At 37.1% G+C, this 20,331-nt stretch overlaps 2 protein-coding genes across 4 annotated transcripts; one reads left to right on the top strand and one right to left on the bottom strand.

The window, feature by feature from the left end:
- Positions 1 to 709: 709 nt before the first annotated feature.
- Positions 710 to 12,031, top strand: LOC109541160 (voltage-dependent calcium channel subunit alpha-2/delta-3). Of its 2 annotated transcripts, XM_048670327.1 has the most exons (24): positions 710 to 962; positions 2,138 to 2,219; positions 2,963 to 3,073; positions 3,126 to 3,351; positions 3,405 to 3,826; positions 3,880 to 3,990; positions 4,055 to 4,247; positions 4,303 to 4,439; positions 4,492 to 4,572; positions 4,624 to 4,704; positions 4,762 to 4,836; positions 5,048 to 5,167; positions 5,225 to 5,296; positions 5,353 to 5,494; positions 5,548 to 5,593; positions 5,647 to 5,843; positions 5,914 to 6,001; positions 6,127 to 6,159; positions 7,146 to 7,244; positions 7,299 to 7,566; positions 7,616 to 7,979; positions 8,031 to 8,292; positions 8,350 to 8,551; positions 8,618 to 12,031. In XM_048670327.1, the coding sequence occupies exons 1-24, from the start codon at positions 883 to 885 to the stop codon at positions 8,726 to 8,728; spliced, it is 3,603 nt and encodes a 1,200-aa protein (XP_048526284.1). In that variant the 5' UTR covers positions 710 to 882; the 3' UTR covers positions 8,729 to 12,031. The 2 variants fall into 2 exon arrangements, with proteins under 2 accessions (XP_048526284.1, XP_048526285.1); XM_048670328.1 differs by lacking the exon at positions 6,127 to 6,159.
- Positions 12,032 to 12,193: 162 nt separating this feature from the next.
- LOC109541171 lies at positions 12,194 to 18,309 on the bottom strand. 2 transcript variants are annotated; one of them, XM_019909947.2, is made up of 7 exons: positions 18,094 to 18,309; positions 14,844 to 15,093; positions 14,553 to 14,786; positions 12,930 to 14,314; positions 12,777 to 12,873; positions 12,463 to 12,724; positions 12,194 to 12,405 (listed from the first exon to the last, which is right to left on the bottom strand). In XM_019909947.2, exons 2-7 carry the CDS (start codon positions 15,060 to 15,062, stop codon positions 12,266 to 12,268), a joined length of 2,337 nt encoding a protein of 778 aa, XP_019765506.2. In that variant the 5' UTR covers positions 15,063 to 15,093; positions 18,094 to 18,309; the 3' UTR covers positions 12,194 to 12,265. The 2 variants fall into 2 exon arrangements, with proteins under 2 accessions (XP_019765506.2, XP_019765507.2); XM_019909948.2 differs by having other exon boundaries at positions 12,194 to 12,399.
- Positions 18,310 to 20,331: the final 2,022 nt, after the last annotated feature.

Here is a 20,331-nt window from a genome sequence, read left to right as displayed (position 1 = left end):
ATGCGTAATATTTTGGCCGACTCTTGCCAATAAAAAACAAAAACTGCAATGATTTCCTAATATACGTTCCACGCTCTGCATGATGTTTTTAATTATGTATTCAACGATAGCAACGCGAGATCTGTCGCTCAAATGTTGAAAAAAAACCGGGCAAAACAATTATAGTTATTTGCCTCTCAAACGAGCATTTCATGCTCTATATACAGTGCTCCAGCTCAAGCTTACCTTAAGAAATGGGCAACATTTTAAAGCGTGTTATGCTGAATGGCAAGGAATGCCTAGGGGCAGCATGCTATCAACCCCCAAATAAACCGGCTGTATTTCAAAGAGCATTTTTCGCAATGTTTGCAGGTAATTGTCCCCCGCCGAAGCAATCGCGATTGGGCCATCATTTGCAACGCAAAGTATCAACAATTGTCATTGTAGAATCACGTCTAAGATATTAGGAGAGTTGATTTTGACCTCAGGGTTCAGATTTCATGAGTCGATTGGACAGCTTAACGTTCTATTGATTGTAGACTTTCGAGCGCCCGGCATTGACCGCATGGTAAATCGCTTGGGCAATAAGTCATCTTGGGGAGTTTTTGGCCTATTGATAAGTGCAATTGAAAGGTGTGTGTAGGTAAGGGATGAAGCAAGGGCATGAGATCCAAGCGCGGTCGCGGTAATATCGACTAGAACGTTGAGTATGCGCTTGCTGCGTCGTCGCGTGGGGTGTGTACTACGCGCCAGCAAACCAAAAAATCTCCTCTTCCTACTCACTACGCGCTATTTTCGCTATGTAGGAGTATTTAGCACAATTCCCGCAAAATGCTTGGATATCATGTGAATCAAGTGAATAGCGTGTATAACTAGTCAAACCCTCAAAGTGGCTAACTTAGAATGGTTTTACTTGCGATTATCCTGCTGGCCCTCGTAGGGCCCGCGGCCCTTGAACAAGACGAGGACATTCCGCACAACGAGTAAGTTTGACAAACGCCGATTTTTCTTACCGTTCGATTTACCTCAGGGTCGTTATATAATCTTTTCATCAAAAATCGCCTTGACTCCCGACTGTTTCGAACGGCTCAACTTTCCATATTTAAGTTCCGTTCATATCCTTTAACAAAATATATTTTCGGCCTTTTCAAAATTGCTGCAAGCACGAAGTAATCGGCGTGTCAGATGCTAGCTAGTAGATTGTGCATAAGATTCATCAAATAATATAAGCGCTTAAGTGTTCGGTGTGTCATCTATTAGTAGATTGTGCATTTGCTTAAATGAAACAGCTAGCTATTAAGGAACGACTGAAAATCATGCCATAAATGCAAATTTCATAATCCAAGGCGCTCTGCCGGCGTTCCATTAAAAATTCAATTCACGATGGCTACTTCTGAGGCCCAATAAATTTGATTTTAAATTAAAAGGGTATTTTTTGCCTAAAATGTGCCAGAGCGTGTTCATTCCTGCTTCATCACTTTGAACAATTCAAATTATATTCGGTTATAAGCACAACTTCCACAATTTCATGTTTATGTTATATGGAGTGTCATACTCTGTTGAATTATGCAGATTAATTTTGCTTTTTCCGCCAGTTTCACTTAAGCTTTTCGGGTTGCAATAATCTACTAGTTTCCTGTCGACTCAAGTGAGCCTTACTTTTACAACAACCTTGAAGCCACACAAATGTTATAAAAATAGGTGTCAAGTTTAGCGGGTTTGGGACGGTGAACAGAAACTCTTTATTTTCTTGAAAAAGCCTACGTTTCGACTATATATTTAGTCTTCCTCAGGGCTATTCAACATTAAAGGGCTTCATGTCAAGACAATGACCACATATCCATTGAATTTCAAATTCAATATGTGCTGCCAGTGAAATCGCCAGTCTGTCTGCCCGTGAAAAACGTATTTATGTGCGTTATCAACCAGAATTCGTGTTTTTTGTGGATATGTGGTCATTCTCTTGACATGAAGCCCTTTAATGTTGAATAGCCCTGAGGAAGACTAAATATATAGTCGAAACGTAGGCTTTTTCAAGAAAATAAAGAGTTTCTGTTCACCGTCCCAAACCCGCTAAACTTGACACCAGTTTTCATAAACCAGGGACGCTAACGATGAATATTGTTATAAAAATTCTTAATTCCGTGATATTCTTCAGAGTCAGGAACTGGGCTCTCCAGTTTGGAGTCGGCCTGTGGGAATACGGTAAAATGATGACCAAGATGAACGAATTGAAACGAGTAAGTAACATATCTCCTACTCACATGTTTCTTAGAACATTAGCCATTGGGTTGATTAGTTTAACAACATAAGATCCACCTTCTGTTCACTACAGGGTGATTCAAAATTGGCGTCATTCCTCTAGAGGTGTTGTCTAGGGGAGTACAGGAAAATTATTAAGAAAATTAGTTATTAGTAAATGAGATATTTGCAAAAAACTAGATCAGAAGGCAACCATGTTTTTCAAGGTAAAGTAAACCGTTTGACAAATGCTTGTTATTATTGGCAAAGTCTATCTACTTGTTATGCTAAAAACATCATTGCCGCTTTGACTTTTGACGAACAAATTGTGGAATAGTATTTTTAGTATAGAAATTTTCGGTAGTTTGAAGCAAAAATCGCAATTTTTCTTTTCCAACGGTTAAGTATTCCAATAGGCTACTAATCAAAGATGGGACCATTTCAGATTAATACTTAACAACAAAGTTGAAATTCGATCTTCAACTGTTAATATCGCCTAGAAATTTTCTCGTGCTCTCTAAGTGAGCCCCAATAGGCCCTAAAAAGGAATCCAGCCAAGCCAATTTCGAATCGCCCAGCCTTTACTTGTACTCTCTAAGGGCATGAACAAATGTTTCAAGCAAATATTATGTGAACCTCTATAGAAGGAATTAATATTAGGGGAAATATATGTGAGCCAGTTTTCCATTGCTGCATCTTCATGACATCGTTTCCTAATGAGTTCGTTTCAATTAACTTATAGAAATACCGAGAGGTAGAAACTTCTGTAAAGAGAAAAGACGGATTAATCTTAATTCGCGAAATGGCCAATGAAGTTCGGAATATGATGGATTTCAAAAGGAGCGCTGTTATGGTAAAGAATGTGAGACTTGTCGACTTCGTTGCTACATTGTTTGTCCCATTAGCGCATAATGGATTCAGCTGAACAGGCAGCCTTAGCTTGGCGCTCTGACAACAACGGCGTAACTCCACGATATTACAATGCTGAGCGCTTAAATGCTTTTGCTCCTGATGGGCGGCCAGCTGATGGTACCCGAGAGTTGGTACTCACTCCGAACCCGCATTTTGATCATCTACCTGTTAATGTGACCTTTAGTACCGTCCTTACTCCTTCGAGAGTATACGATACAGGTCAGTGAGTGGCTTGCAAATTTTCAAACAATTAACTGAACTTTGGTTGCCAGATCCAGAAGTTGGAGGATCCATTCAATGGTCAGCTCATTTAGATCCTTTATTTGTGAGTAATTATGAAGGCGATCCCACCTTGTCTTGGCAATTCTTCGGGAGCTCCACCGGATTTCTTCGGCGCTATCCCGGAATTTCGTGGCCTCCGGAAGATTTATCTACTGTTCAAGACTCTCACACTGTACGGCGACCCTACGATTTTCGATCAGCTGCTTGGTATGTGGGGGCGGCAACTTCTCCCAAAGATATTGCCATTCTGTTGGATGCTTCTGGATCTATGGCGGGGCACAGAGCTAATTTGGCCCGAGCCACTGTTGAATCTATATTAGATACTTTAACTGACAACGATTTTGTGAATATCTTCCGGTTTTCTGATACCACCAGTGAAACGCTGCCGTGTTTTAAGGATCAACTAGTGCAGGTGCTAAACTCACCAGACATACAAGTTTTTTGGTTGAATGTACTGTTTTTTAGGCCACTCAAGAAAACTTGAGGTGGTTAAAGGATTCTCTAGGAACCATAAAGCAGGAAAACATAGCAAATTTCTCTTCCGCGCTCGTTGCAGGCTTTGAAATACTGCACAAGGCAAGTGGAACTTCCCCAGTCAGCTAAAGGATTTTACCCTAATTCAAGAATTGCCGTTTTGCAGTACAACCGTACGGGACAAGGATGCCAATGCAATCAAGCTTTAATGCTAATCACTGATGGCCCTCCGTCAAGTTACAAAGATATTTTCAAGCTGTACAACTTCCCTCATCGCCCCGTTCGTTTATTCACTTACCTAATAGGATCAGACTCTGGAAGTGCCGCTGAAATGCACTGGATGGCTTGTGAAAATAAGGGTAAGCAACAGCTTCCTAATTTTTTATCTGCAATAAAACTCGCCGTTTACTTCAGGTTACTATACAAAAATTGAGAATTACGACGAAATAAAAAATCGTGTTTTCCATTACATCGAGGTAATGGCAAGACCGATGGTCATGTATCAGAACAATCACCCTATTCACTGGACATCCGCCTATGTTGGAGGCAGAGTAAGTGCATCTTGAGCGCCCAACAGTTGATTTTAAGCCACAGTATTTTCAGGCAGATAGTTTTTCCGACGACAAAGTCGGTCAGCTAATGACTACTGTTACTGCTCCAGTCTTCGATCGAAGAAACCATACGGTAAGTGAAACCATCGATATTTTGAGCAGATGATACAGACTTCGATGTTAGGTACGACTGGCTAATCTTCTTGGAGTCGTTGGTACCGATGTTTCTATCGATGAGATTCGGAAATTGGTGCCACCGTACAAAGTAAGTTGGACATGCTAGTTCTTCGACTAGATAATAAAAATTTCAAATTTATTTCAGCTGGGAGCGAACGGATACTCCTTTATCGTTAACAATAACGGGCACATTCTGTATCACCCCAATCTCAAACCCCCGGTAAGCGAACTAAGAACGCTTTAAGGGCCGCTCAAGATAGCAGTTGAAGAGTTTTCCAGACTTATAAGCTGGACTTGCTACTTAACGTTTCGTTCACTGATCGAAGGCCTACGATACTGTTCTCCGCATTTCCAATGTTCAACGGCTTATAACTCCGGAAAACTTTTATTTATTGTTTGTATTCACAGGTTCTAATCACGATTTTTTCCAGCGGGTCAGTGAAAAATATGAGCAAACATTAGAACCGCAATATCTATCGGTTGATTTATCTGAGGTAGAACTTGTCGAAAATGAAAACGGTCCGCGGGAGAATCACAGCGCGCTACTTGATGTAAGCGCAAAATATTCATTCGCAAACTTAAAAATTATACAATTTGCCCTTTTTTAGTTAAGACAAGACATGATTAATCAGAAAGAAGGTGAAACTGAGCTTACTTTAAAGGTTCATTATGATGATATGGTAAGTTGAGTTCATTTTTACAGGCGGTTGGTTTGAAAATTAACTTTCTGGTTCAGAGGCGGGTAACTACAAGACGTTATAAATACTTTTACAATGCCATCGAAGGTACGCCATTCTCTCTCGGGCTAGCTATTCCCGAAGGGTACGGCATGTTCGAATTGCTTGCTGAGCAAGAAATCAAGCACAGTCAGAAAAATGGTAAAATCTTAACCCGTTATAGACCAAGTGAATTTCTTATTCCATATTTTCAGTCACTGACTATCTCAAAGGCAACAAATGGAGAGTTCATCCAGATTGGTAAGCATTTTTAATAACTGCATCAATGTATTTCTAAAAACACTGTCTTAAAGGGTCTATTGCGAGTATACGAGTGGAACTTCAGGCGAACAGTGGTTCAAGACAGCCGAGGAAAGAGTGCTGCATTTTCTTTCAAGAAGCAGAAGACCTGGATGGAAGTGGATGTCTTTAAGACCGCGAGCCTCTCCTCAACAACGCGAACGGGAACATCACCACTACTCAACCAAGCAAGAAAAAGATTCTTATTATTGTAAGTATCAGTAGCGGAGAGAGATTATTGAACTGATTGAATCGCAAATATTTGATCTTTTGCTTCTCAGGTGACAAAACATTAACGCAGTCTTTAGTTTTGGACGCCATGGTCACGGAAAGTTTGGAAAAGCATAGACCAAGAATGGAAGACAAGCAGTAAGTATTCGAGATAAGCTACAATAGGCATGCTACGTGAAATTTGTTAAGAATTTCTTTCACTAATGTTTTGCACTTTTTGTTACTTATGTTGACACTTTACTAATTAATTTTCTGCACATTAGCCCTATTGGCACACTTTTGGTACAATTGCAAAGGTAAACATTTTCATTGACCATGACCCGTTCGTTTTTAGATTTGATAGGTGGATATTTTCAAACTATTGAATTGATCTAGTTTGGAATCATTCGTAGACATTTCATCAATTGCCACCAACAAATGCTATAAGATCATCGAATGTTATTAGTCTACTAATGATTTTGAATTAGCTGTTATTTGTCTTAAGATGGCATAGCTTGATTAATAGGGCTTAATAAGACTGACTAGAATTATTTTCAGTTTCAACGCTGATAATGAATTTTTAATTGCTTTGTTCTTGTTGGTGTTTCGTCCCGTGTTATGAAATGCGATACATAATACTTATAGTCAGTCTATCCACCCTGACTATTTTTATATTTAATTCACTAGAGCGAGCAAATGCAATATATGAACGTTTAAAAATATTTTCTGCGATGAATTTACAACGCAATTACTTAGTTTGTTAGTGCGATGTCTGATTCATATAAAATCTTCAATTGCCGCACTTCATTATATTGTTTTTGACTGGCTGCACTAGTTTAAGACATTGAAAAGACCCCATAATATTGGACTGTATCAATGCGGTTGGAATTCCTAGTTAGTCAACATGTTTAAGATGCCGCTAGAATTTTTTCTTTTCCCCTTAAATAAATAGCTAACTGGAGCTTGGTAAGTTAAGGAAACATATTTGGAGGCAGTCAAATATGATTTCTTGGTCAAAAAAATTGCTTTTGCTGGTGGCTTCACGAAGAGTCTAATTTATATGTAGAAAAAGCCGATAAATAATTGTTCAGATGTTAAAGCCTGGACATGCGGTCAGCCCTGATTGATTGCCTTAGTTTATCACCCATATGAAAGATTTTTAAGAAATAGCAAACAATTCCTTTCAATGTAGCTTTAATGGGTGAAAATGACATGATGTCGAATTTTCTGATAATTTACTAAGGGTTTTTACTATCTACTTATACCCCGTCACGGATCGATTTTAATTCAACTTTACTTGCAGCCAAGGATACGACATTTTTGGAAGCACTACATGGTTTGTGGCGACGCGTAGTGGACTGCTCAGATGGAGCAACTTTACTAATACCGATAATGATGACCCGTAAGTCATTGCAGGAAGCTTGAAGTTTACAGTTATCAATTGGTTTGATTTTAGACCATTTGGACAAAACAACGCACGAGCTATTGACGAGTCTTGGTATCAAAGAGCAGTAGATCAACATGCTATTGAACCGGAAAGCTTTGTGTTCTCCGTACCATTTGCTGAGGGGCCGCCGGGTTCTCCAGTTCCAGAACGCACGTTGCTGACTGCAACGCACGCTGTTTTTATTGAATCCAGTAGTCATCGAGCTCCAGCTGCTGTGGTTGGTCTTCAATACGTGCAGTCTTCTATTGCTTCACATTTTCAAAATATCACTTCCAAGGTATGAGGGTGGAATTAGATGTTTATCATATTTGACCCAACTTTTTCAGTGCACGTCGACATGCAAGAAAACATGTGCCAGCAATACCCTGGATTGCTACGTTTTGGACAATAATGGGTTTATAATTATCTCCGAAAACAACGAACATACTGGAAGGTTCTTTGGGCAGATTGACGGGACTATCATGGATTCGCTGGTACAAGATCGGATTTACAAGAAGGTTTCTGTATATGACTATCAAGGATATTGCTCAAATAGCAAGTATTCCTTCAGCGGCAGAGCGACCAACCTCAAATCCACTGGAGTTATTAACCTTCTTTTAAAGTTTACTATTCAAACGCTAGCTGTGTTGATTTCCCATCTGCAGACTGCCTACGGTACAGCCTTAGCATACTCTCAAGAGGATGAAGAAGGTATAGAAGCTTAATAGTGGGAAGATTGTTTGCAAATTGAAATTTTACTAGAACCAATCAACTACGAGTACGAATATCCCATAGGGGATGATTTGCTCAGCGAGCAGCATCCAATGCCAGCTCCCCCAGTGGGTTTTGTGCCTCCGTTTGAATCGGATCCTCTTGAAGGCGTTGATTTGGGCCAATGGGGCACGAGGCCGTGTGACCGTAAGGTCGAATTGTACGTCCTGCAGCCCGAAAGACTAAACACTAGCGGGCAGAACAACCCGCTCAAAGGAAAGCTAACTAATTGTCATGTCACTGGTTGTGAAAGGTATGTGCATTTGAGCTTATTTCTAGTGGAACCTGATTATCTATTTATCCATACCAGGCCATTCAGTGTTCAGAAGATTCCGCACAGCAATCTGATCCTGCTGGTGGTTGATACTTTGTGTCCATGTGGTAGTAAGCAGCTGAGTATCACACCTCAGGAACTGGCCTACGAGTCACGAGATCAAAACGGGTGTACCCATCGCCCTCGGCCTACTTTATATAGAAAGAGGCCTCCTAAGTGCATCAATTACCACCCAGAGGTAAGTAATGGCAACAGTATTTTGATAAGGTTTTGGTCGTACATTGACGCATTATTCTACGCACAGGAAATAGAAATTCATATCTGTGGTAAAGGAACTGCGCTAAAGTCTGCACAATTTTTGACGCTGCTTTTCTGCGTCGTGATTTGCCTACTATCATCTGATCCGGTGTCGTGATCGAATGTACGATTAGGGCTGTATAATTAAGTAGTAACTTTTGTAACAGTAGCATTCGCTATATGATAGGTATACAAATAAAATGCTCATATCATTTTATTTAGAGAATCCTTTAAATGTGCACAATTCGTTTCTTATTATATAGTGCGATCTTCAGTTCTGACTCTGACAGCAATAGTGTTGGGTTCAACTATCAAGTTTCCTATCGGAAAATTTGTAAGCAAATTAATTTTGAAGAACTGTTTGCTTTCGAAACTGAGGCTCCCTGATTAATGTCTTGCTAGTTACCTACCTAAAAGTCAGGGTTCTCTAGGAAAATTGTTGAAATGAAAGTGGAACTACAGGGAAGTTGGTTGACTCCCGTTTTGCCCTCGCCCCTATTAGGCGTCAAACCTATGAATGTAATCCACTATTAAATTAAATATCATATACATGTAAATATTACTGAGTGTGTAGAAAAATCCATAAGTATTATTTAGAAAGATCAGTATTTTTTAAAGGAATTGTGGATTTTCAAGGAGAATGAATGAGAGCGACAATAATAACTTAAAAGTGTTTTTGCAATTTTTATATTTGTACGTATTGTTTGTATGTAACTTTTTACAATATTCAACAGTTTAATCTTGTAAGGTATGCATAATTCGACGAGTGTGTTTTCAATTGTGTGTAGGACGATGATGATTGTTGCATTTCCATATGCAATGCTCCTAACTGTATAGCAAGTATAACATTACTTGCCGAAGAACTAATTGGTACGATGAAAAACAAATATACTTATCAGCTTTCAAATTGAAACCGGATTTTCAACTTTATGTTTCTGATGAAAAACTTGTTCGTGTCTCGGTGTCAATGTGTAGTTTTTCACCCTACCAATTCGAAAGTATTCATTGATAAATAAGGTTGTAAACTGTATATGTAATAAATCCACTAACTTGTTTCTACACGGAGCATTATACGTAACTGTAATTATTAAGAACACTACTACCTAATTTTAATCTAAGCGTTAATTTAACTGAATGTTGTGCATGTTTTTCGTCAAACTTCACCAAATTTTAATAATACTTCTCTTATAATTCAAAGCTCAATCGACATTTCAATATCTATAACAATCAATTATTTTCTTGTGGCCAACGACTTTAATATCAGCATATTATCTACCAATTACTTCAAGCAAACATAATCTTTGAAAAACCAAAAACTTAGATGGTTAAATATTAACTGTGATGATTTATATCATGACGTTGTAGCTAGATACGTAATTTGTTTTGTATATAGGAGAAACACTTGAATTTTTGCGTTAAGTTTTAATAATCTTTATAAATGAAAATATTGAAAATTCAATGAATTAAAATTTTAAATTGTTGACAATTCCAGCGTAAATATCGACCTTCATTAATCCGTGCTAAATGTGTATGTAAACTGTATTATCTCTGGCCCATGTACATCTTCATCCATCATTAAAATAAATCGATTGTATACAAACTATTCGTCGTAAGCTTTGAGTATTACAAATTAATTGAATTCAAAACCATATTTTCTTTCTTAGTTGTCCCGTATTTGAAATTCACATATTTGAAAAGTTTCGCAACCAGTTATCATTATCCAGGTAAAAACACTCATTGTAAAATGCTTTATGGGATTTTTTGGAACTTCAGTATGTTGTTCTCAAAAAAGTTGGTAATTTATGTTTAGTATGCCTCATATGCGATGAATTTCTAAAAATCGTGACTTTCTGTAAATTGCATTAAACGGTATTTAAATGCTACGTTTTTTCACATCGTACTTTGCTGTATTGCATTTTAGTTCACTCGTCGTTCAAAGTTAGCAGTTAAGTTATTTTAGCATATATTTGTAATTAGCTAAAATAAATCACTTCGCTTAAAATCACTGTTTATTTTCAAAAACTTTAGTAAAAAAAGAGGCGAAACAAGCGAAGTAGTATTTATTTAGCTAGTTGAAATGCTCTATTACAAAGTATCGCACTACTCCACCAACTATATATTTGTAAGCATAGCATTTATAGAATGATATTAGATTAGTGAAGTAAGGCAATAATTAAAATAGGTTTGTTAAATCAACTAAAGGTCTATTCTCAAGTTTCAAAATCTCGCTTGTCGTTTAGGAAAATTTTAAACTTCTGTGCAGTCAATTACTAGCAATTTCACAATATTTAATTTGAGATGTAAACAGTTCAATTTGGTTGATTGCTTGTAGAATCCAGTTTGGCTTAACGACTTCATTTACAATCGATACCTAGGAAATAGGAGGCAAATCAAATTGTTCCTTGCTTAAGGATTCTTCTAAAGTTAGAAAAAAATAGCCACTGGCATAATTAATGCAAATATCCATTGTTATGCGGACATATGATTTAAACAGCCGAAATTCTTAACTGCTGAATAATATTTTTCACGATTCGTTTTGGCTAATATCTTGCTATGAGAATTCTGAACACCAAATCACTTTGTAATTACTGACAAAACCCTTGTTATCTACAACAAGCGACCCGAGCTAAATTTAAATACTTTAGTAATTATTGAAAATTTTAAATTAAAAAATACATTAATTAATGCAATTGTATAGAAAATTATTCGATGGTCCACATAGTCGAAGGTATAGCTCACATTAAGTGAATGTTTAAATGTTATCTGATAATTTTATATGAGATCGGAAATAGGCCTATTGTTATAAAAAAAAAGTAGTAAATGAAAGAATTAGATCGGGACTTACCTTAGATATTTTATTATAAATAACGCGAGTACGTTTGAATTTATCGTTATTGTCCTTGATTATTATTTTTTACCCTTTATACTTTTCTAGGTAATAATTTAACATATTTAACGGTATTTTAAAATAAATGTATTGCCGACGTCAAAACTGCAACTAAGAGCGTGCGTTCCGTTTAGGCTAAAACGACATCCACCAACAATCCAATACATAATTAATAATCCTTTGTAATGCTTATTGCCTCTGAAATATAATGCAATTTACTCGTAACTTATGTATTGTATTATTGGTGGCTAATTAATATATTCTATTGATATTTCTAAGAAAATCTATGCTATATACATACTAAAATTGAGTCTTCCACTGATACAAATAATAAATATAAGCTCGAATGTAAGTCAAATTTAAATAATTGCAACATGTAAAACATGTAATACTCCACTCGAGATTATATGTTTAACCTGTATTTATATCAATTTATTTGTGAAAAAAATTCAATTTGTCTCACAGATATAGAAATCCATTCTAGACTGTAAATGAGATTGAAATGGGTAGAATTAAATAATTATTGAAATTAAATGGCTTCTAATTTTACCCTATTGAACAGCAAGGACTGCATTGTTCACGCATAAAAGTACCGAAAAATACTCACTTTCATTCACAATTTTTTTTCAATACACCTGCAGATGATTGATTGAACATGCGAGGTAGAAGGATAAGAACAAAAAAAATCAGTGCATATAAGTTTTAGTAACTTTATTATCCAGTGATAATCCTTTATAACATGGAGTTTTAGTATATGGGTGTTTGGGGTTAAAACCTTGTAATTGGAGAAAACTTATTACGATATTTAGGAGAGTCTTCAGAGTAGTTACTGTCGACTGACTTTGAACTTTTCATTCCAAAGGCGAAGTCTTTCCTGTAATTGCCACGTTGAAAATTTGAACCTGCAACTAAACGAAATTGCTTTAATAAATGTTTGTTTGGAAACCAGCAAATTATGGGCTAACCTTTTGCACTTGGCATATTACATGTAATTTCTGGATACACAGTCGTTTGTCTATATCCTCGATTGTCGGTACTAAACTTCGTTACGCCTCTATATTCCTTGTAATCCCTTTGTATTTGTCTATACTCAGACAGTTCTTGGGTAACCTGAGTAATTTTTTTTGCTTCAAGTGCATTACTTTGCTTGCCCGGATCTTGGAGTTTTGGGTTCAAGATTGGCGACGAAGCAGAGGAAGAAAGGGCACCTTCTGGTTCTTGCCGCTCCTAAAGACCAATACAGTGCCAGTAGATTCATATGTTCCTTTCAGTCACTCACCTCAAGCTTAACATCATTAACTTCGAATGGCAGGCTTGTCCACTGAGTCTCATCCATCGCATACAGCCTTAACTGATGCCGAATATTAGCCTTCTCCCTAAAAAAAAAAAATGCTCGGTAAAAATCGGGGCTTTCCAAATCACCCTTACTTACTTGGCACGCTTTTTTTGAAATTCCTCTTCCACCCTTCTCATGGCTTCTAATTCCCTAAGTCTCTGATTTTCCTTTTTCTCCGCTTCTTTCGATAATCGTTCAGCCATTTTTTTGCGTTCAATTTGCCGAACAGTGCTTTGAAAGGTGAACTTCCGCGGCTTCCTCAATGGCGCGTCTTTCGACCATATGGGCTCCAAAATTGACTTGGAATCCCTCAACGACTCTGGCATTTTAAGTTCCTCGCATGATTTTGAAAATGCTGATAACTGATACTTGTTTGAGTCATTTTGTGGCGAGTCGCCGATGTTTTCAGGCAAATACATCAATCTGGAGGTGGTTGATATGTGGGAGAATGATACTTCGGGAATATCCAGAGAATTTTCATTTATGGAATTTGGGGCCGATCTGCTCAAGAACCAGTTAGCGTCATCTTGATCCTTTGGAAATGTTCGTTGCTCGGGCTCTCGCCTGGGTGACAAATTATTTAATACCCCCGATACAGAACGCTTAAGTTTTCTCAAGCTGCTGACGCCAGGTTTGTTTGAAGCAAGCGTGGTGAAAGAAGCGGGCTGTAGGTCTCTTGGCAAGGATAAGCTGAAGATATGTGGTCGGTGCCTATGGACTGACTTGGGAAGTTCTCGCCTTAGCTCTTCCAAGCTAGAATCATCTTCTAAGTCCTGTTGAGGCGTCCAAGACGAACATACTGGAGGTCGAGCTTCAGGAGATATTCCTGAATCCTGCGTTCGAGCATTCAGCAGTCTCCATGCCGCAGATGGGGAAAAATGCGGAATTTGAGGAGGTTTTCTAGGTAACACTGGGCGTAAGCGCAAAGCAATTGTGGATTCATCGTCCTCCTCTTCAGCCTGGTAACTACTGGACACGTCAGAATCCTCTCTTTCCATCCCAAAGTAGAACTCCCTCGGTTTTTGGTTATCCATTGCTCGCAAGTTCGGCGATAGCTCAGGTGTGGAAGATTCTTTCCCAGATGGTTCTCCCCGAATTAATCTTCTATCGCCCTCAGCATCTTGTTCAATGGTTGATTGCAATTTAAAATGTTCGTTTGATAGTTTAAATCCGTCGATTGGTTCGTGTACTGAAGTCGCCTCTTTTAGCTTACTAGTTACTTGCTTTAGTTCTTCCTTGAATTCACTCGACTCCATTAAACCAAACTCTGGTAATGATATTCTGTTAGGTCGGGCATAGTTGGTTGGAATGTGACTGGCTAGTATCTTTTCTTCTATTATGTCAGAGTTATTTTCCGCTGTTTGAATGCCGGTATTTGTGTAACTAGATTCTTTTTTCGTTTCTACCCTGGTTTTAAACAGACGAGCTCGACGAGGTGTGAATTCTCCACTCTCGTCATCGTCCCAGCTAGATGACTTCTCCTAAAAATTAGGAGAATTGTTTTTCGGAAATAGAAACTCATCTAATGAAGATTTATGTGTGCGTTGATTCACTCAACTGCCGCGGACGAAGGCAGCGGCTTTAGTAGAGCGCAAGAAATATAATATTCATATATCTTAAATTCCGGTGCAAGAAATTGAAATGAACGCGTTAATATATGACTTAAGTATGTACATTATATGAGCTTGAGGTTTTCTATGTGAGAAACAAATAAATTACCTCTTTTCGCTGGTTAGGTGGAGCTGGGGCTTTATACTTCTTTTTGGCTCGATATTCCTTTATTTCATGGATCACGTTGGAGGAATTTCGCAAATCTGGCTCTGATTTGTATGACTTAACTTGGGAGTTAAGCTGGTTTTGACTAGATGCATAGTGTTTGCTTTGGGCAGTTGTTTTGTTGCCTTCTCTTTGCAGAGAGAACCTCTGGGCCGCTGAGTGAGGCCGAGACGTTCCCTACAAAACACTGGCAGGTGATTTTGAGTCCCGAAAAAATGAGCAAAGTGCACCTACATTTCGCAAAGGCACTTGATGCCTACCGCTTAATGTACCCCCTGACTGCAGTATATCTCCATTATTTGTTTGCCGGAGGCGTTGCCTGGATTCTGGATCAGGGAGTACTTTAACCGGAGGTACAACCTTAGGATAAGGCTTAAGAAGTTGAGGTTGCTGTCGCAGCACTTCTAAGCGGTTACCGCTGATCTGTGACGTTTGACTGCCAATATTGCCCATTACTTGAAATTTCTTTTCTAAGATGCATATTCTAAAACAAGGACATGTTTGATGTGAAAGCCTCCTTTAGATACCCACGCATTTAGGCGTATGCTAAACAGTAGAATCGGTTCCGCTTCTCTTGAATTAGCTGCAACCAGACTACATGTACATTGACTTTATTAAATAATAATTTAGGATTCAATTACAAAGTAAAATAAACATAATTACAATGCAAGTAATTGGAACATGACCGCATAAAGTACCATAATAAAATTAATTTAGACTGGAACCAACAATGTTAGTCGTTTTTTGTTTTGGGAGAATATCAATTCAATTGGCCCTGCGGTTTTATAGGCAAAAGTTCATTTTAATTAACTATGCAAGTATGCGATTCCGAAAGTTATACATTTATTTAAGTTGCGGTAATGTGCGCGACGAATTTAAATTTGATTAAAATTTCCTTTGGGCCATTTTCACTTATGGGCTATACTGTGTGCATCTTAATTTGTTGAAATTTACATACTTTTTCGGTCAAGTTCCCACACGTTGACAATGAGTTCTACTTGTAAATTTACACATAACAACAAATAACTTTTAATTTTATTGATATTTTGGACGAAACCAAACATCTGGATCACCTTACAGAAATTAAATTGCAAATTAGTTAAATTGTTCAAAGACAAACCGCAAACCGTAAGTACCTGTATGAAGACAGTAAAAACGCAGCCGGTATTTAGATTATGCGCAAAATATAACCAAGTCTTAATTAGTGAAAGGATATGTTTGTTCCTTCTACTGTGATGACTGAAGTGAGTAAGTGAAAATAACTCTTCTGCAAATAAATGTCTTTGATTTAAGCAAAAAATATTAAATTACTTCTCTGATGAAGTGGCATAGAACAATTCGAGTGAAAATGAACTTTTATCAATGTAAGCGACCGAAAGAACAATTTACGTCTGCTTATAACTATCTGAGCACGATTTTCACACTCTGATAGTTGCGACGGCAGTGAAGTCGATTATCTTTCCAAAATCGTATGTGTTAGAAGACAGCAACAATTATTGCAAATTAGGATATATGGTTTAACCGCGGAAACTGTTTTCTTTGAACAATTGCTATAAAATTTGCCGTAGTAGAATGTTGCGCTGTGTCAAGAAACCCATAAATTTCCTTATGAGATGTAGGATCGTGTAATTAACATCCGACATCCTTCCTTAAAAGAAGCAACTTTCACGAAAGGTGTGGTTCCTTTTAAGAAGAGTTAACGAAAATGAAAGTGACCATCAGCGTCTTCCGAAATGCAAATACTTTGTCGAGAGGCAGTGTGAATGCCGCAGGTTCCACACTTGCCATCTTACCGATGGCAACGTTTTCACTTTTTTCCTCTTCATTCTTTTAAGGTCAAATACATTGAACTGCAAATATTAAATAATTGATAAGACATTCTACAGGTGTTCAGACTGGACATAATTTAATGGGAAGTTTCTTAATGCGATAAAGTCTAGTTTCACCGACTGTTCATTCACGTTGTGCTTTGATTTAAAATATTAACTTTTTAAAATATTTTTTCACATTTGTTACGTTAAACAGTTGGAAGCATGTCTAATTTTATAGAATTTAAGAAACCAATAAAAGAGCCATAGCCTATCGCATTGCTATTATTTTCTTTGCTCATAGACTTTCACATTTTTCGATACTTCGCATTTCTAGATTCATTAAACGGAGAAACTTTAGGGGCTAGGTCAATAATAGTAATTAAGAATAACCTCGCAAATATTTACGGTTTACATTCCGAGACGAAATGCAATCAAATATAACCGTTTTTACGTTGTCACTATGGAAATACTGCAAATTATGAGTACCCTAGAAAAATTGCGTTGTTCGAACAATGGCAAGGCAATAAACTGCCACAGAAAGGATGATGATTTGAGAAAAAAAACAAATCTAAATAAAATGTCTCTCTTGATAGCAAACGTCTTACTTTAACGGTATCGTTTTAGTGGGCCTCGTCAGAATAACTATGATTATAAAGCAATTTGCGTCATCCAAAAGAATAGCGTTTTAATCTAATGCCGAACGAAGGCAATTTTTATTAGCAGGAACGTTCTGGGAGGAATTCTTCCCGGTATATTTGCGCAAATTTAGGAACTTTTCTTCGAGACAAACGACTTAATATGTTCAGCGGATTTAATGTGAATTAATATTCCGAACGAATCAAGCCGCATCACCAAAATCATTATTACACAATCGATTTTCCTGCTTGTATATTTTATAAAACAAGTTTCTGCTGATGAAGAGTATCAATTATTTCAATAAACGATACGTATGACGGTCAATTATAGCCTATCGATGTTTTATGTAAAGCTCGGTCATTTTACTACCATGCTAATGGAACAAAATTGATCAAATGGCTTGGGAAAATATGGAAGAGAAACATGTTTAATGTTTCAATTTGAATCAATTTTATTATACGAACCTGACAAGATTCAGGTCAGTTGATGAGACTCAGTTTGCAATGTCTGCAGCTTTTCCAGATAAAACGCATTTAATTCAATACCATGCCAACGTATTTATTCCGGCATGTAAAAATTAATCCGAATATTTCAGATCCCTAGGTATTAGCATTTTTGTACCAAACATACCGCAGTGTAAAATGGTTTAATCTGCATATTAATGCTGACGAGAACAATAATGCGTTTTCGCAACCCATGCTATTGTTTAAATTTAAAAGTTTCAGCACCAAAAATGAAAGGATGGACTTCAATCTATTTTTACAATCAATAAAACGTTCTCATGATATTGTCGGTAAATTCTTTAGCAACTTGTTCCCTAAAAGGATATATTATCTGATCGGTACTGAATCAAGGAAAATGACTGTGGGCAAACCGCTTTCTCATCATAAAAGCAAACAGTTAATTAGGAAAATTTTAAATTTTGTTGATTAAAAGAATGAATTAATTTTAGAGATAAATCGTAATGAAAATGTATTGAAAAGCTAATCAAAAGGAAAACTTTTTAAAATTATAAAGTAAAATGATACGTTACTTACATAGGAAGCACAGCAGTACCGAATTCTGAAGACCGACTTAACAGACTTTCCTGCGAAGTACTGTCGTATTAATTGTAGTAATTTTCACACGAGCGTCCAGCAAAACGAAGATGTTCTCTCATTTACACTGTCATTGCTATAGCGATTTTTATTTTTACGTCTACGGTACTTTCACTATGCACTTCACTCTGGTACTGCCTGTGTAGTGTAAAGGTAAAATGTACCAACATAAACAGTTAGCGGTTTACCTAGAGGGGAATTCTTTTACCTAGGAGATTTGAAAAGTTTGCACCTGATATCGCAAATCACCTCATGCTTCACGTGAATTATACAATAGCAATCAAAATTCAAACTTGGATTAGTACTACAGTCGGTGGAAGAAATAATTGCTATTTAGATGATAGCGTGAGACGTGAGACTGTCATCAATATCATGTCCTGAAAGTCCAAGATTTAACTTCGATTTATGTATGGGTATTGAGGAAATAATTATATTTAATTTGTCGATCTACTCAAGAGCAACACTTGCAAACTTACAAGGCGAAGAGCAACTCAGACTTGAAATGCTAGCGCAAAATTGAGATTAAGAAGCACATTAGCTCGCAAGATCAAGATCAAAATTCTATGAGCGAGAACAAGAGCAACACCAAGACCAAGACTATGAAAGTGTTGATTTTGGCCTTGCTTTGCTCATCACTAGCCGTATGCTTCTGGAAATTTTCTTTTCTGGGATCTGAAGAGAGTTGTTTTGCGAAAAATTGTTTTTTGTTATACCGAAAGTCAATTTTTTACATACAGGGTGAGTTTCTTTGGATGAGTAGTTCAGGGATCTTGGAAATGATAGCAAATACTAAAAAGGTTAAATGGACAAAGAATTGAATTTTTGAATGCTCTGCTCGAAACTGATATATTTTTTTCAAAGTTTGACACGAGTCAGGAAATGTTCGAAGAAAACTAACTTTTGACGGTTTTAAATAACTCCTAGTTCAGTCAGTATTAGTCTGACCGGAAAACATTATTATAGGAAAGTTTTGTAAATTGCATTCAATGTTTATTTTGCCAATTAACTACCCTAAAACTGGTAATAATTTTATTTTAATTAAGACGGCAGCTCGTGTAATGCGTTTATTACAAAAATCGAAACATACTAATAAGAATTAAAATTGAACGCTGCAAACTATAATTTTTATTGCAAGATATTTTCAAAAAGTCCCCCATTATTATCAATGCAAACATTGCAGCGCTTCAAAACTGAATAAGTTGCTTTTCAAACTGACCGACCATCAATAATTCCAAATGTTCTAACAACAGCTTCTTTAAGTTCAGTTAAATTGCCATCTTTATTTTTATAGACGGTGTTTTTCTGGCTTTCCACAAAAAAATCTACAACTGAAAGATCCGGTGATCGAGGTGGCCATAAAATAGGACCAAGCGTCAGAAAATTCTTCGTCCAAATGATTCCGCACTTGGACAAAATTATGCAAGGGGCTCCATCACGTTGAAACCATTACACATTACGCCGTGTTTCTTGATCTCTAAAGTCCTCCAACACAATTTTCAGAAGATTTCTTCCATTTAAGGCGCTTTCAAAAATAAATGGACCAATAATTTTTGCCCACCATGCCATGCCGCACCAAACGTTAAATCCAAATTTAATGTGTGCTCTCTTTTGCTCAAAGTGGTGAGGATTTGTTTGATTCCAAATATGTTCATTGTGTGGATTAGACATTCCACAGTTTATAAATCGAGTTTCATCGGCGCATCATATTTTATAAGGGGGGTCTTGTGGGCATTTGTTTCGGAACCATGTACAAACATCCCCTGGAAGAAAAGTTTCGAATTTATGTTGTTATTTGGAATATTGGGGGAACTAAGATTCATTTAAAAATGTGCCATAAATCACGTTTTCTCGTATATTTCCTTACCTGCCAAATTTTAGAATAATAAAATTCGTTCTACAAACTACAATTCTTTGTCAATGTATCCTTCGTTGAATCTGCTGTGGTTTCCAAGATCCCTGTACTAGATAAGTTCTATATTGTTGAGGCGGATTCATTTTTTACAAACTTCTTTTTGGGTATTTCGCCTCAAAAATTATTGTCTTTAAACAAGACAGAATTTCCTCACGTCTTTTATTACAGATTGATAAATAGTGCTTCTATTTCGCAATAAGAACGAATTATTTATCAAGAACTATCACCTAGAGGGTATCCTGCGACACACTTAGGCTCAAGCTGTA

Source organism: Dendroctonus ponderosae, unplaced genomic scaffold (assembly GCF_020466585.1).
Source record: "Dendroctonus ponderosae isolate FM_Combo_2020 unplaced genomic scaffold, Dpon_F_20191213v2 Dpon_F_20191213_1, whole genome shotgun sequence".
Taxonomy (NCBI): Eukaryota; Metazoa; Arthropoda; class Insecta; order Coleoptera; family Curculionidae; genus Dendroctonus; species Dendroctonus ponderosae.
Note: the sequence above shows the minus strand (reverse complement) of the source record. Positions and strands in the feature narration are given on the sequence as shown.

Bases quoted from the DNA above. Each gene is read 5' to 3' on its own strand.
- LOC109541160 (XM_048670327.1), top strand. From the start codon at position 883: ATGGTTTTACTTGCGATTATCCTGCTGGCCCTCGTAGGGCCCGCGGCC. The intron at 5,495-5,547 runs GTAAAATCTTAA...CCATATTTTCAG, and splicing joins CAAGCACAGTCAGAAAAATG to TCACTGACTATCTCAAAGGC. The intron at 7,980-8,030 runs GTATAGAAGCTT...AAATTTTACTAG, and splicing joins CTCTCAAGAGGATGAAGAAG to AACCAATCAACTACGAGTAC.
- LOC109541171 (XM_019909947.2), bottom strand. From the start codon at position 15,062: ATGGGCAATATTGGCAGTCAAACGTCACAGATCAGCGGTAACCGCTTA. The intron at 14,315-14,552 runs GTAATTTATTTG...CCTAATTTTTAG, and splicing joins CACCTAACCAGCGAAAAGAG to GAGAAGTCATCTAGCTGGGA. The intron at 12,725-12,776 runs GTGAGTGACTGA...ATTGGTCTTTAG, and splicing joins TTAATGATGTTAAGCTTGAG to GAGCGGCAAGAACCAGAAGG.